Source organism: Lepisosteus oculatus, chromosome 14, assembly GCF_040954835.1.
Source record: "Lepisosteus oculatus isolate fLepOcu1 chromosome 14, fLepOcu1.hap2, whole genome shotgun sequence".
NCBI classification, from domain to species: Eukaryota; Metazoa; Chordata; class Actinopteri; order Semionotiformes; family Lepisosteidae; genus Lepisosteus; species Lepisosteus oculatus.
In genome coordinates this window covers 44,195,856-44,212,166 of record NC_090709.1, presented here as the reverse complement: position 1 = coordinate 44,212,166, position 16,311 = coordinate 44,195,856, and the positions used below count along the sequence as shown (strand labels likewise).

The window sequence follows — 16,311 nt, the reverse complement described above, 5'->3', positions numbered from 1 at the left end:
TCCCGACAATCAGGCGTTTTACCCTGTCTTTTTTACCTGCCTTTACACTGTTTCAGTCTTGTTGTGCTCGCTGACAATCACAGTACGAGGAAAACGGAGAAACTGCTTAGCAAAAACATAACGGACAGAAAAAAGCTTCGTAAACACGTGAATGTGATTAGCAGCAGTAAGGTATGTATTCAAATGTTTAAGGCTGATTTATAACAGCAGCAGAAGAAAGGTGCAGCCTTTGTGAGAATTCGCGGGTTTTTATGCTGCTTGGACTTCTTTCAAGCCTATGAAGTGACCCCCGTTTTATTTTCATTTTCAAACTTCAGAACCGAATAACAAAGAGGTTTCATGAGTGACAACATTCCGTTCCAAATATCGTTTCCACGATGTATTCAGCGACGGGAATGAAATATTTTAGTGCTGGCTCAAATGCGAGGAATTTCAGAAAAACCTGGAAAAGCAACGCTTGCAGTAAATGACAAATGTAATGCGTGTAGTCAGCATGAACAACGCAATGCTCTGTAAAAACGATCTGAAGCCGCAATTACTCTTTTATCTCGGGCAGTTCATTCCGATACGTTTCCGCAGAATAAATGAAATGCCGAGCTCCAAACATGTTGTTGCCATTATTGCTACTCCTGTTGCTGTAGTTTTAAGCTTTAATCAGTGGGTATGTAATGTTGTAAAAGGGCTGGACTACTTTGTTCAGTCCAAATTCCACTATGTGAATTTATGCTTTTTTAATATAAGCATTAACAATACAATGCGTGCTCAAAAACCGTTACTTATTAGCTTACGAAACGGCAGTGTTTTGACAAAGTGTGGTATTCGAACAGAAAATGCTGAAGTGTTTAATACTTGCTTGTGAGCAGATCTCCCTCGATTTAGACAAACTCTTGTTCGGCTGATGATTTCAGATCAAAATCTGAATCAAGTGGAAAGAAAGCTGAATTACGCTGGGTACTGGGTATCACTGTTACGCCATCAGGTCATGCTAGGAGGATTGGGGGGATCAAATTGACACAGAGGGACCCAATGTGGGGGCTGAACCCACAGTTCTGAGATTAAGAGATTCTTGCTCTATGGACTGCGCCTCTATAACTCTTGTGCTCCAGCAGTAATGTTTCTGGGTGTGGATGAACATGACATTATAGACTGACAGCAGGAACACGTGGCCCACAGGCAGTGACAGTATCGCTATATTTGGCTGCAGTATATTGTGTTGAGAGCAGCAATAACTTTCCTGCAGAGATGGGAGTGCCTTTAATACAGCTCTTTCAATCGGACAGAGTAACAGGAACTGACCTAAAGTTTCAGCTGTGGATCCATCTCCACATGGGGGAAAGAGACAGTAAAATTGCGATGAAGAAACAGAAAGATTTGTGCTCGCTGCAAAGTAGGAAAGAGGTGGTCAGACACATAAAACAGCTTGGTGATAATTTGCAGCGACAGTTTTATGTTATTTAGTACACGGATTTCTCTTCATGTTCCTTAAGATGTGTAATTTGTATGTTGGTTGTATGGGAACAGTTTCTTCTCAAGTCCTGTCAATTGACAGTGGAGAGCTAGCTGGTGCACATCTTCAAGAAGACTCTCTTTAAGGCGATTACAAGTTTCTCGAAAAAATCTGTGTCATATTTTTTAAAATAGTTTAGCTAATGAGCAACGAGAGTACAAATAAATTCTCCCACCCTCCATTTGAAGATAAAACTCCATGTGCGAGTCAAAGTTTCCTTGAAGCTACTGATGTTCGTCATTATTGGACATTCCCGGTGATATTGACTAAGAAGCTCAATTTTTACGTGTTGTAGTTCAACATGTGCAAAACATTCGTATCCCCTGCAAATATCGGCAAGGTCAGTGATATTCTCAACAATTTGTGCCATTGCAATTCGTGCGATTGGTGCCATACTTTTTCGAAATGTATACTGACATGCCAGGATCAGAGGGTCATATTTAAAAAACTGGTGCATTAAAATTTCTTGTAATTCAGGATTTTGATAGTCTGTTACATTGTCTTTCACACGTCGGTGTCAGAACTGTGAGACATTTTCATAATCGGGGGGAAGGCCGTAGCAATAAGCAGAAAGTGCAATCACCTTTTCCCAGTGTAAGTCCGTGTTGTGGTGAGTTTTTAAAATTGGTTTGCGATTTTCTGAAATATATTCCATACAAAAATATAATTTGGACAGTCGCTATTTATTTGGATATTCCTTTTCAGTGAAGGAATTCACTATTCCGTATTCAGTATTCCAGCCGGATTAGTACTGATCGAAGAGAGCCATCTACAGGCGAAAGGCGACATAACATCACAGCAGCACCATTTAAGGTGGAACGAAAAACACGCATAAGAAGCTGGCGAATAAGAAGCCAACTTAAGCCTCGTAGCAGACCCTTGGAGGCACGCTCAAAATAATCATCTTTCCCAGTACTTAAGAGTCATATTTAGATCGCTTTACTGCAATTTTATTTGATTGATGGGAGATGTGAAGCCATCGAGCCTGTACTGCACTTTCACATTGAAATTGAAGCCATTTCTCATGCTTTCTCTCAGTTTCGGGGCTGCAATTGAGTGTAAAGGAGGCGACTTGAAATTGAAACGTGTAATCACCTTACAGAGGGTCTTCACGACGGGGTGCGTCAGCTAGTTCTCCATTATTGTCACTTTACTGGACGTCTGAAGAAACCTATCTACAACGAAAATACAAACTGCACAGTTTAAGGCACATGAAGAGAAATCCGTGTGTTGATTGACAAAAAATGTCGCTACAAATAATCCGCCGGGTTGATTTACTTTTCCGGCCACCTCCCTCCGTCCCCCTTTGCTGTTAGCACAATTCTTTCAGTTTCTTTTCTTGTATTTTCCTTGCTATTTTACTGTTCCTTTTCCCCATGTGGAGATGGATCCACAACCGAAACCGTTTTCACCCTGTGTTTCTGCAGCGTCAGTCTGTATGAGGAGCACAACTTGCATAGCTCCAGTGGCGCAATCGGTCAGCGCGCGGTACTTATACAGCAGTGCACAGCGGAGTTATGCCGAGGTTGTGAGTTCAAGCCTCACCTGGAGCAGTGTCTTTAGCTACTGAAAGCAACTGTTGAGTTTAGATACTCTTAGGTATTTGGTGGAGATAAATTAACATCAAACGAACAAGTAAAGGTTTATTTCGAGTCACAATCAAAGAAGGCTCCACAGCTGAAACGTTGTGTTTACTTCTATTTTCAGCATGGAATAAACCTATACTTTTCCATTTGCAGCCCACGCAGGCTGACGCAGGTCCCTACTTAAATTACTATCAGCTGTGTACCTCCAGTTGACCTGTACACAAATATATGAGAGGTCTACTGAGACAAGAGGAGCACTGAAGACTTGATAAAGCTCTCGCATTAGATTCTGTGTTTTTGTTGTTCCCCAGATTTGTTCTGAATGTTCTTTTTCTTTTAAAGTTGTTGCGTTTGGTTGTTTTTTTATATTTGCTAGACTACTACAGGGATTTACCTAGGTTCCCGGGAGACTTCTCGTTTTGTTGTGTTTTCGGGTTACAACTTTTTTTTTTCTGTTGATAGGATCCCACGCATTACTGTGGGACTAGTTAACTTTAGTTCATACATTGTACCTGAAATTACCACATAAACTACTACTCGGTTTTCCTTTTTTTTTTAAAAAAAAGGCAAAACTAATGTTGTTTTTTCTCCTTGCTGCTGATTGGTAGCTACAACGGGTCAGTTGCAACACACTGGCTGCTGAAATTTGTCAGCAGCTCTGTAGCAAACCTGTTCTCAATTGCAACAAACCTAAAATAACAGCTGCTGCCCATTAGACATTACTAAAGTAGGAGACTAAGCAGACTAAGCGGAACAATAGATTACATTGGAACTGTCCTGAATGTAGTGGAAATAATATCGTCATTAAGTAATGAACAATTGCTTTCCAGACACTACAATTATTCACAAGGAATTTTATCAATACATATTTTATTAATAAAGTGTAATATCTTAATAATGAATTTAATGTTATCTGTATTAGTAGCTGTATTACAGGTAATGCATGCACAGACTTTATTATACTATAATGAATTTTCAGGTATCCCGGGGACAGAACTGAAATGAAGGAAATACATATTTAAAAGGGTATAAGTCTTAAATGTGTTCTGTCACATAGGGGTGTTAATTGAATAGTTTTGTTGTATTATTTAATATGATTTGACTCTACACTTGTGTTTCTCAGGAGACAGCATTAATATTGGGGATTTGCGGATACAGATAATAAGTTGTACTATACAGGCAAATGTATGGTTACCTTAATGAAAAAAACTCTTATCATTACCCTTTTCAACATTATTATTTAAGACAGTCTTTCAGAACAGTATTCTCGTATTAGTGGCTATAGTCTAATGATAACGGTGGTGAAACAGGTGAAATGTGCGGAAAGAATTGGAGATGGAACAGGAGACTCATCCAGTCGATAGAAAGCTTGGGTAGGACTGCACAAACACCGTGCCAGTGCTTAGTAGCGTCATTTAAAAACAATACGTGGTTTAACGATATCAACTGCTCTACTGTGAGCTCAGCTCCACAACTTGTAATACATTGCCCACATTTTCAAATTAAATACATGTGTTTTCTACGTGTATGTAATTAGTACTTTTTTTGTTTTAACTGATTTAAAATAGAATATTTATAAAACAGACAAAGGGTTTATGTGTCGCACTGAAATTCACACACAAGTAAGGAAAGATATCGCGCTTAGGAAGAAATCCAGAGTGGAGACGCCAGCGATTGAAAACAGTCACATACATGCGAGGTACTGTACTGTATGTGCTCTACCACTGAACTAAACTCCCGACAAGTACTGTATCTTTATCTGCGGCACTTTGTTTTAGGAAGAGTGAGGAGTCTACAAGCCTAGACAATGTTAGAAGAATTCAGAACAAGAGGCTCTGCTTCACCGTTTACTCAGCTTTTGCTGGACAACTAAGTAAATGAAAAATGTTCACTTTTTGATTAAAGAACATAAAAAACACCTTTCTTCCAGCCAGATTCAAACCAGAGAACAAAGAGTTCCCTGCTGTTTCCACTATATTCCTCCGCTCTTACAACTGAGTTATCGAAAACACAGGAAGCCCACCTTTTGTCTTACATAAAGCACAATGTAGTGCAGCGTTCCTATTTATTTAAATCCCAGTTCAAAATCAAATCTCATTCCCATAGTCCTGTTTAGTTTGAATTTAAGCAGTTAACCAGGCTTCTACTGTATACACTCCCAGAGATATTACAAAATGTTTGAGGGACATCATTAGATATAGAAATTGACTCTTTTTCTAGTGGGATCACATTAAACCTTTCTTTTGGATTGAGAACAGGATCATCGTGAGATTCAAAACACATCTGCCTTTGCTTCTTTCGACGACGAATGGATTATTGTGGTGCAAACATCGGTTCAAATCAAAACAAAATTGTACTATACAGTACTTCTGTTTCAGCTTCCAAAATTTAGCCTTAGTTGTAAAATTCCATATTAATATTCAATATTAAGTGGATTTAAACATGCACAGTAGAGAAACAGATTAAATCTCTTCCTCCCTGGGCCACTTGCCCGCTTCTCTCACTAAACCAGCACTCTGTCTCTTCACAGCTGTTCCAAGACCCTCTTTCTGTCACACCTCTCTACATCTATTCTGACTTCACACCTTTTGATTGGCCTCTCTTTCTGTCCCCTGCTCCCGCCTCTCACTCCTCCTCCCTCCCAGCCTTTGTTCTCCCGCTACTTTACCTTTGCCTACTGCCCTGTCTCTCTCACACCTGAAGAAGGCTCCACAGCCAAAACCTTGTGTTCTCTTTCTTCTTTTTTTCAGCATGGAATAAGCCTATCTGTCAGAAGTGTTTGACTGACAATTGAGCAATATGGGATTATCTCTTATTATTTTTACTTATTTAATGAACAGCAGTATTGCCACTCTTATAAGTGTAATATGATTATCAGCAGCAGCAGACTGATGGTCGTGTCTACAATAGTGACTAGTTGACAAGTTTGTAGCTCTGAGCAGTGGGACTCAGATCACACAGAAGACCTGTCTGTGTGTGATTCCACACCAGCCCTGGGATTCAGCGTCTCCCACACGTCTCTCATGGGGAGTCTTATAAATATACAGTTAAACAGAGTCTGATAACAGTTATATAGTTAATTAAATAATCAAACTGGCTGAGGAACTGAGAGATCGAGTAAAAATAAAACCAAGAGCTGCTCTTCAACCTCCAGGATCAGGAGTCTGATCCTCCTGGCTTCTATTCTATGGAGATTCGTGTAAAACGCTTAAAAGCACTTATTATAGAGACCTGTGCTCCTTCTCTTTCTCTTCTGCTCCACAGGAGTATGCTTTATAACGCATTATTCTGTGAAGTAAACATTTTTTTCTGTTAGTGTTTAATGAATTTCATTTCTAAGTTTGTCATTCTCCTCTTCCTGCTGTTATGAATCGCTTCTCTTAATAGCGGTGTGTTTTGTTTTTGGAGATGTTATATCTGTAAGAAAAGCCCCCCGGGCTCCGGACAGAAGTCTCCTCCAGCTCTGCTCTGTCAGAAAGAGCGCTGTGATGTCACAGACACCAGGCAGAGCGCCGGAATCAGAGATCGAGACCGCGGGAGAGTTATTGATCACTTATCTATCGACAAGCAATTAATTCAACTAAAAAGCCGTAGAATAATCGATTAAGTTCACCGATTGGTGAGCACTGATTCTTTTCCCGTTCTTGACCCATTTAAAAATCTAGAAAAGAGTCAATATCTATTAATTAACATGCGTTTAGTGTTAATAATGTTCAATCTGAAATTAAAGAATGATTTGTTCAAATTATTATTTAGGAATTGTATCCTAGAGCTAGAAAATTATATTCAAAGTTAATAAATTTGTGTAAGTAACAGTTTAAATGCATTTTCCATTTGTTTACAAATCATAAGTATGGTAACCATGGCGACACACGGCAGGTCACTGTGCCTGGCTAGATGTCTCGCCTTTGTCACAAAGTGTGGTGTGACGTCACGGACAGCAACTAATACTAATGCTAGTGTATTTATGTGAATATTAGTGAGAGTTCAACTGGTAGTTTTAATACTAATGCTAGTGATAGCATTACTGTTATTATAAGTGTTTGTAGAGTGTGTCTGTGAGTTTGTGGTGTTTGTGAGTGTGTGGTGTTTGTCAGTGTGTGAATGTGTGTCTGTCAGTGTGATCTGTCTGTCATTGTGCAGGTGTGTGTCTGTTAGTGTGTGGGTGTGTGTCTGCAAGTGTGTGGTGTCTATCAGTGTGTATGTGTGTGTCTGTGAATGTGTGCGAGTACTGTATGTGTGTGAGTGTCTGATTGTGTGTATAAATGTGCGTGGTGCCTGTGAGTGTGTGTTGTGTGTTTGTGTGCGTCTGTGAGTTTGTATCTGTGAGTGTGTGTAGTGTTTGTGTGAATATGTGTGAGTGTGTGGTTGTGTGTCTGTCAGTATGTCATAATGTGTGTGAATGTGTGGGTGTATATCTGTCAGTGTGTGTGTAGGTGGGCTTGGGCTCCAATGCTGTGTCTGACAGAAGTGACCCTTCAACAGATGTTGAGGTCCAGAGTCGCTTGCAAATTTCTAGAGCACTTTATAACTTTCTAGAGTCCAGACCAACGAACAGAAATCTGTGAGTGCTGTGTTTTTATCACTATTAGCGTATGTGGTGTCTGTGGGTTTGTGGGTGTTTGTGAGTGTTTGATGTGTGTGGGTGTGTGTCCATGAGTATGTGTAGTGTCTGTGTGTCTATGTGAGTATTAATGATGATAGTACTACTGAATACTAGTATTCATGTGAGAATTAGTGATGATAGAGCTACTTTTAATTTTAGTTTTAATGTTAGTATTCATGTTAATATTACTGATAATCATAGTGTTAGTGTCAGAATATTAATACTCATTGTCATGTTAGTTCTTTTGATAGTATTACTGTTATTATTGGTATTATTAGTGTACAACTAAGTTTGTGTTATTGTTAGTAATAATGATACCGTAAGCCTTAATTGCAGTGTTACTGTTGTAATATTGGCAGTATTTGTGTAAGTGTTAGTTATAGTGTAACTGTAGGTAAGAGTGTAGGTAAGGCCCCGGCTGCCCTGTGGTGGCTCGGCGAGGGCCTGTGGGTCGAACTGGAGGGGCTGCTCTAGGTTGAGGAGAGCCGGGTGCGGACCTGGGCTCAGAATGCGATGTCTTCCATCCAGCTGGACTGCCTGGAGTTGTACGATGAGGTCCTAGCCAAGTTTGGATCAGAGGCAGCATATGTGGGATTGGTGAGTCCCAGAAACCCCTCCCCCTTGTCCAGCTTGCACTGTGGTATTGGGGCGGTACAGGGGCTGGGGTGACTCTCCTGACCCCTCAGCTTTCCAAGATATCTGCATCACCCCACTCAACCTGGAAATCTCCCAGATCCAAGGGGAGAGATACAGGAGCTGGGCTGGGACTCCAGCCTGCTGTTATTTCAAGTGGGTGACTGAAAGACACACCACTTACAGATCAACACTAGGGGACATCATAGAGTGGGTAGTGAGACTCTTGGTCATCAATGGCAACAGCAGGGTGACACCCCATCTCTCTATTTGCTCTATTAACATCGGGGTGACCCCCCCTCCCCCTCTCTTTTGGCTTTAGAGATACCACAGTTCCACCCCTAGGCTGCATCTCCTGTCTGGCGCTGTGGAGGTATGATGATGATTCACTGTCTTTGTTCTCTCTCTCTGGTACAGGAGTTGGTACTGAGTTAGTGAAGTTTCACAGAGGATATGATAAGAAATTTTACCAAATCCCAAAATTAAAACAGTGAAGACAACAGACAACACAAGCTCATATAATGGAGGTTTGGTTTGACGACTGCAGACATGGTCAGGACATCTTGCCTGATTCTCTCTCCCCATTTTCCTAGGATTTTCCCTTCCAGGGCACAGGAATCATGAAGCAGGACAACTACGAAGAGGCGGTGGAGACACTGAAGTCCTACTTTGAAAACACGAAGGTCAGGTGTGAGTTCTCCGAGGTGAGCAAGTGCTTCCACCAGGTTGCAGCCGACATTGACGTCGACCTCATCCTGCAGAAGTACCTGGGAGTCCCTGTAGCTGAGGTCTGTGAATAGCAGGTTTATTTTTTCTCTTTGTAGTAGTCTTAGGACAGTTTGACCTGTTGTGGGACTCGGCAGGAACAGAAAGGTCTTCTGTCTTCAGTCTCCACAGCACAGGAGACGCACAATCCAGGTGGGCGAGGCTGTTGAAGAAAACAAGCTGTCCATCCCTCCCTCTCCTGGATCTTGGCGCCCCTGGGCCCTCCCTCTTCGATCACCTGTGACCCCGCTGAGCTCAGAGAAACCCCTGTTGACTGTGCCATGCTGCCCCCATTAAGTTCCCTCCTCTAAGGAGTGTCAGAGCTCCTGAGCTTCCGAGACAGGTGAGAAGCGAACAGAACCTCTGTCCTTGTGTGGAGTTAACTGTACAGACTCTTATTGGACACACTGTATAGACTCACCTGTATGGACTCTAATTGGACACACTGTACAGACTCACCTGTACAGACTCTTATAGGACACACTGTATAGACTGTATAGACTGTATAGACTGTACAAGCTTTTATTAGGACTCACTATATAAACAGACCTGTTTAGACTCTTATTAAACACACTGTATAGACTCACCCCTGTACAAACACTTAAAAAACTGTGTAGACACACTTGTCCAGGATCTTATTGGACAAACTGTGCAGACTCACCTGGTGAAACTCAGTACATGTGGACCTTATAGAATTAGAAGTGAAGGGTGTCTCCATTACCAAGGTCTGCTGTGTGTCTTCAGCCTCCACAGCCCATTATCCAGGTGGAATAGGCTTTCAAAGAGAACCAGCTGTCCACCCCTTCCTTTCCTGGACCTAAGTATTAGTGCCCCTGGGCCCTCCCTCTACACTCACCTTTGACGCCGCTGAGCTCATTAAACTCCCTGCCGACTGCTCCATGCTGCCCCCTCTGTCCTTGTGTAGAGTCAACTGTGCAGACTCTTATTACAGTCACAATGCATGTACTGAGGGTATATTAAGAATAAGAAGAACTGACCCCAACAGCAAAGACCTGTGTCTGTCTTCAGTGTCCAAGTGTAAAGAGGCGTGCTTTCCAAGTCAGCCCTGAAAAAGATGAAGAGGACAACATGTCCACCTCTTCTAATCCTGACACTGACCTGCCCCAGGTCACTGCCCCACTGTCCAGCCAGCTGCCTGTCCCCAGACCCCTCCCTCGCCTCCCTCCCATCACCTCCCAGGAGAAGACTGAGGTGAAGAAGACTAAGAAAAAGAAGAAGAAGAGGCAGAGGAATCAGGAGAGTCAGGAAGGTCCAAGTCCTGAAGAGAGGCCTCCAGAGTTGCTGAAAGTCAGAACACAGGTGCTGAGACACCTAGAGGACCCTGTAGCTCCTGTGATTCTAGGAGAGGTGAGGAGTGAACCTTTACTGTGGTGTCCAATCACCACCTCCTGTGAGACAGAAGAAAAAGAAGGTGGGTGATGCTCTGATCCTCTCTTTACTCCTGTCCAGTGTCCAGTGTCTGTATGAACCCTTCTCTCTCTCTCAGTGCAGTGTTCATGTCCTGGAGTGTCTAGTCAGTGTGTTTGTATGAACCCCTCTCTCTCTCAGTGCAGTGTTCATGTACTGGAGTGTCCAGTCAGTGTGTCTGTATGAACCCCTCTCTCTCTCAGTGCAGTGTTCATGTACTGGAGTGTCCAGTCAGTGTGTCTGTATGAACCCCTCTCTCTCTCAGTGCAGTGTTCATGTACTGGAGTGTCCAGTCAGTGTGTCTATATTAACTCCTCTCTCTCAAAGCAGGTCAGCTCCTCCCATTCCTTCAACAAGATGCTGTGCTGTTCCGAGGTCGATGAGGATAAGAGCAACACTACAGAGCTGAAGAGATGGAAGGAGCCGCAAGGGGGCAAAAGGACAGCGGCACCAGTGGAGAAAGTCAGGAATGTCCGGGTTGGGAGGCACCGGTCCCTGAACACCCAGGAGCGGGATAAGGAGAGGAGGCAGAAGCAGGAAGGGTGGTTGATGGATCGGAGACAGGAGGTGCAGGAGGAGAAGGAGAGGAGGAAGCTGGAGGAGGAGAGGATGAAGGTGGAGGAGAAGAGGAGGAAAGTGTTTGAAAAACAGGAGAGAAGATGGGAGAAGGAGGGAGAGGACAGGAGGCAGATGCTGGAGAAGGAGAAGAGGAGACGGGAGAAGAAGGAGGAGCAGAGGAGGAACACTGAGGAGAAGCAGGAGAGGAGACGCACCAAGGCAGCAGATGCAATTAGGAGGACCATGAACAAGGAGGAGCGGAGACGTGCCCAGGAGGCGGAGGAGAACAGGAGGGAGCAGCAGAAGCAGGAGGTGAGATGGGAGAAGAAGGAGCAGAAGAGGTGGAAGGCCTACGCCCGGGGGCTGGAGAAACGCCTGCAGCAGGAGGAGGAGAGGAGGCAGAAGGAGAAGGAGGAATGGAGGTGAGCTCAGGAGGAGTAGAGGGGGAATCAGCTGAAGGAGGAGAATAAGAAACGAGCAAAGGAGGAAAAGGAGAGAAGGAGATTTTGGGAAGAGGAGGAGAGGCAACAGGCAAAGGAGAAGAAGGAGAGGAGGAAACTGTTGGAGAAGCAGGAGAAGAAACAAGCAAAAGAGGAGAAGGAGAGGAGGAGAGTTTGTGAAAAAGGTAAAGAAACAGCTGAAGAAGGAGGAGGAAAGGAGGAGAGTTTTGGAGAAGCAACAATTGAAGGAGAAGATGGAGAGCTGGAGAGTTTTGGAAAAATAGTGTGCCCCAGAGTCCAGACGCTGTCAGGTGAGTTATTATAAATAAGATGCAGGAGTACACCCTTTACCAACCTGGACTAACCTTTGTCATTAGTTTCAACCTAATTTCACACCAGCAAATAAATACTGACTGGGAGAGAAGAGGTATCTGACAGGCCAATCTGTGTCAGAGCCATTACTGACCTGCTCGTCTGTTCACAGGGAGACTCCTCTCTGATGAGACGCCCTCTGGATACAGAGATCCAGGGGACATTGAGAAAGACCCCACTTCAGGTAAAGGGGACTACAGACAGGGGACTCAGTGTGGGTGAGGTTGTTCAGGGATGGGATCCACACTGACACTGTGACCTGAGTCCACTTCACTCCACTGTTTCCACACTGACACTGTGACCTGAGTCCACTTCACTCCACACTCTCCTCAATGTCTGTATCTGCAGCTTGTGTTTTACAAAAGGGAGGCTTGAACATCCCACTTCTTTCTTCTTTCTATAATTTGATGTTTCAGAAATAAGAAATTAAACCATTCCTTGAAGTAAATTCTGAATGTAAAACTTTTGATGGGAAAGATTTTTTATTACTTTTATTGAAGTTTTTTTTCAATAAACTTTTTAGAACCATTTTATGTGCATATAATGTCTAATTTATTATATTAAAACTATCAATTAAAAATGAAGGAGCTCTTGGCAACTCACAATGAAAATATCAACCCCAATGGAAAGGGAAACTTAAATGTTTGTTAGTAATATGTATACATTGGACCACACAAAGGAGAAAAGCCACTGTGGACAAATCCAGACACAACATGAGACATCCTGAGTGTTATTTACATTTCCCTACAAATCAAGAGAAATTAAGGGTCCTTGTCTTGCAAGAAGGGACGGCTCGTTGAAATATACAGCATCGCTACCTCACTTAAAACTGCAGAAATATTAACTACAGATTGTTACAGAGGCATTTGGGTTCAAATGACAGGAAAGATGAAAGTTCAAACAATTCACACTTTGACAGGTGTGACAAAATGACATTAGACAACTTACGATCATGAAATTCACTTCCTAAAATGATATCACAATGTTTTTGGACTGTGGGAGGAAACTGCAGCACCTGGCGGAAACTCCAAACAAACATGGGGAGAACATACAAACTCCACTCAGATAGAACAACACGTCAGGAAATAAACACAGAGCTCCAGCACTGCGTGGCAGCAATGTTAACCACAGTTGCACCTGTAAAATAAGAATACTTTTAAAACAGCAGCATATAGTGTAAAACTATATTTTATAAACTTTCAGTCTGGATCTTTAAAAATTCATATAATTTTTTGTCAGCTGAAAATGTTAGGCTGCCTGCTTTTAGGGGGGGGGGATAATTTTTCAAATTTACATGTCGATATTAAAATAACATATTTCCACATATAAATACAATTATAATAAAATATACAAAAAAAGCCTTATTTTCTTTAATGAGATGAGTTCTACAATACTGATACAGTATTGTACAAAATGGTATGATCTGAAGAATCGCCAGAGAACAATGTATCAATTTGGGTGACACTAACAGAAGAGGGACACAACATGTAAATCCACAAGGTTTATTTTCAACAACAAAAATGTGCTTGAAAATAATTTGACAAGGAGGAAAACTTTCATGCATGGATACCAATATTTCCCCAGTAGGTTAAAATGCAGCAGGGAACAGTATAACGAAGGTCAGTGTCACTTGACACTGCATCACATTGCATCACAGAGGCTGATCTCTTCTTCATTATATCCACCACTTCCAGAAAGCCAGTACACATAATTGTGAGGGTTTAAATTCAGAGGGAAAAATAATTCTCTAAATTTTATGCTGCACAGAGAGCCTCGCTTGTATGTGGTCAGGTAGCTCAGTTGGATCGATTGTCATTCTAATAACTCCACGGTTGTGGGTTTGATCCCTTACAGGCCAGGAGATCTCCTTATCTTTTGCCAAAACCATTTGATCTTTCAGTCCATGGTGAAATTTATTGTGTTGAAAAGATGCCACAAACTGTAGACAAATGCTAGTGCTGCAGGCGAAGAGGAAATCATTCAAAGATTTATGAGTTTCTTATGTGGAGCGAAAATAAAGTGTCACCATTTGCATATGTGAGGCTTCCAAATAGGCTCTCTGTAAAGACGCTCAAATCAGGCGTGTAGAAAGAGCACTGGTAAACACCATCGGGAGTGCAGAACATGTGATAAAAGTGTTCTTTAAACAAAAAGTGAAAATAGTGAATTTGTCTTTCACTTAGACGTTCATCGAAAGCTCAGTAAACGATAAAGCGTGTTTACTGAGCGAGAGTCTCATGTTCTGAATTCTCATCAGATTAACCGGTAATACAGCTACTAATAAAGGTTTGGATTAATCTTAATTATTAATAAATTACACTTTTATTAATAAAGACATGTCTTGATCAAATTCATTGTGAATAGTTGTGGTGTCTAGAAAACAATTTTAGCTAAATATTTCAAGCGAGTGGTGAATACTGTATGTTCTTTACTTTGTGACCATATTATTTCCACTACATTCAGAACAGTTCAAAAGCGATCAACTGTTCCACTACTGAGCTACTTAAACCCTGTGAAGAGGTGGCTTAAGTTAGTCTCCTACATCAATAAGATCTAATGGGCAGCAGATGTTATTTTAGGTTTGTTGCAATTGAGAACAGGTTTAGTACAGAGCTGCTGACAAATTTCAGTAGCCAGGTTCGTAGCAATGACCCGTTGTAGGGTCATTGCCAATCAGCCACAAGGAAAAAAAAACAGCATTTGTGCCTTTATTAAAAAAAAGGAAAAACAGAGTAGTAGTTCATGTGGTAATTTCAGGTACAATGTAAGAACTTAAGTTAACTAGTCCCACAGTAATGTCTAACGACTACAGAAAATAAAATAAAAAAATACTTAAGGGAAAACAAAAAGAACATTTAAAAAAATCTGGGAAACAGCGAAAACACAGAATCTAATGTGAGAGCTTTTTCAAGTCTTTGGTACCCCATACTTTGGCTTCCTTAGTCCCAGTAGACCTCTCCTCTATCTATCTGTGTACAGATCAGCTGGGGGTCCACAGCTGATGGGAATTTAAGTAGTGACGTGTGTCAGCTGCAAAGGAAAAAGTATAGGTTTATTCCATGCTGAAAAGAGAATGTAACACAACGTGGACCCTTCTTTGGTTGTGACGTGGAATAAACCTTTATCTGTTCCTTTGATGTTAATTTAGATCGGATCTCCAGCAAATACCTAACAGGCTACAATCCCGTTAGATAAGGTGTTAAGGACGACCTATAAGTAGCAGTATCTAAAGTGGACAGTTGCTTTCAGTAGCTAAAGACAGGCTACACTGCTCCAGGTGAGGCTCGAACTCACAACCTCGGCATGACTCCGCTGTGCACTGCTGTATAAGTACCGCGCGCTGACCGATTGCGCCACTGGAGCCGCGGAGACAACTGTCCCTTCACACACTGACGTTGCACAAACACAGGGTGAAAACGATTTCGGCATGTTTTCCGTCTCTCCGTGGGAGAAAGGGACAGTAAAAGAGCGAGGAAACTACAAGGGAAGAAAATGAAAAAATAGTGCTCACTGCAAAAGAGGGAGGAGAGAGATGGTCAAACACGTAAATCAGCCCGGCGGATTTACACTACAAATTTGTCATTTGTAGTGACATTCATGTGTCTGAAACTGTCGGGTTTGTATTTTCATTTAAAAAATCCAGTAAACCTGAATAAGAAAGAAGGCACACTGCACATCTGCGGAACATCACGTCCGGGTTTACAGTGACATCAGAGATTGAAAGGAAAGTCGTTTTTTATTAAAAGTTTAAGGAAACCTAAATATGTTTGCTAGAAGTATTTCAGAATCACAGTGAAATGTAGTACAATTGCTGCACAGATCTGCAGTCTGCAATTAGAATACGGTTTGTGCGTTGTATAAAATATGCCATTCAAAACTATTCTAAAACTGCAGAGATACATTTCGGAATGCGTCTTCCTGTAAAAATAAAATATCTATTTTATTTGACGGGCGCTATAAGCAGAGTCTGAAGCCAGCTCATATTTGTTTTACTTCTCCTGCATTGCAATTCGGCACAAATATTTATTTTATTTATTTTCAAAATGTATTAGCCTTGATGGGAAAGAAAGTCAACTGGCGCGGTGGCCAAGTGGTAAGGCATCGGTCTCGTAAACCGAAGAGCGCGGGTTCAAACCCCGTCCGTGCCTGGTTTGCTTACCACGACGTACCTTTATCTAAATCGTCAATTGTCTTGCAATGTAGAAATCTCTGTAATAATAAGAAAAGAAAAGTAGTTAATAATCCTTTGACAAAGTAACGGGCATCCTCCACTGCTTGTCAGGATGGCTGAGTGGTCGTAGGTGCCAACCTCAAGAACTCAATCGTGTGTAGTGACAGTTGTTATTCACAACCCGGATTTCTATGGAAGCCCGTTTCCGCCAGGGAGTAAAAAAAAAACCCTCTATGGTATCTCAG

General features: G+C 42.0%; 1 protein-coding gene and 3 non-coding genes across 8 annotated transcripts; 3 read left to right on the top strand and 1 right to left on the bottom strand.

Annotated features, from left to right (window-relative positions):
* The first annotated feature begins 2,966 nt into the window (after window positions 1–2,966).
* On the top strand, window positions 2,967–3,060 carry trnai-uau (transfer RNA isoleucine (anticodon UAU)). The gene is made up of 2 exons: window positions 2,967–3,004; window positions 3,025–3,060. It is a non-coding gene; the product is annotated as a tRNA-Ile (tRNA).
* A 4,032-nt stretch (window positions 3,061–7,092) lies between these two features.
* LOC138243278 (uncharacterized) lies at window positions 7,093–12,410 on the top strand. 5 transcript variants are annotated; one of them, XM_069198859.1, is made up of 7 exons: window positions 7,093–7,657; window positions 8,228–8,296; window positions 8,926–9,120; window positions 9,221–9,440; window positions 9,842–10,465; window positions 10,853–11,834; window positions 12,008–12,410. In XM_069198859.1, exons 5-6 carry the CDS (start codon window positions 10,187–10,189, stop codon window positions 11,507–11,509), a joined length of 936 nt encoding a protein of 311 aa, XP_069054960.1. In that variant the 5' UTR covers window positions 7,093–7,657; window positions 8,228–8,296; window positions 8,926–9,120; window positions 9,221–9,440; window positions 9,842–10,186; the 3' UTR covers window positions 11,510–11,834; window positions 12,008–12,410. The 5 variants fall into 5 exon arrangements, with proteins under 5 accessions (XP_069054960.1, XP_069054958.1, XP_069054963.1 ...); XM_069198857.1 differs by lacking the exon at window positions 7,093–7,657 and having other exon boundaries at window positions 7,974–8,296; window positions 10,127–10,465; XM_069198862.1 differs by lacking the exon at window positions 7,093–7,657 and having other exon boundaries at window positions 7,974–8,296; window positions 10,856–11,834.
* A 2,754-nt stretch (window positions 12,411–15,164) lies between these two features.
* trnai-uau (transfer RNA isoleucine (anticodon UAU)) lies at window positions 15,165–15,258 on the bottom strand. Its single transcript has 2 exons — window positions 15,221–15,258; window positions 15,165–15,200 (listed from the first exon to the last, which is right to left on the bottom strand). It is a non-coding gene; the product is annotated as a tRNA-Ile (tRNA).
* Window positions 15,259–15,971: 713 nt separating this feature from the next.
* Window positions 15,972–16,043, top strand: trnat-cgu (transfer RNA threonine (anticodon CGU)). Its single transcript has one exon. It is a non-coding gene; the product is annotated as a tRNA-Thr (tRNA).
* Window positions 16,044–16,311: the final 268 nt, after the last annotated feature.

What these genes read in the sequence shown, in the direction of transcription:
- LOC138243278 (XM_069198859.1), top strand. Translation starts at nt 10,187, where the DNA reads ATGTCCACCTCTTCTAATCCTGACACTGACCTGCCCCAGGTCACTGCC. An exon ending in CTCCTGTGATTCTAGGAGAG is followed by an intron (nt 10,466 to 10,852) that starts GTGAGGAGTGAA and finishes TCTCTCTCAAAG; the next exon opens with CAGGTCAGCTCCTCCCATTC.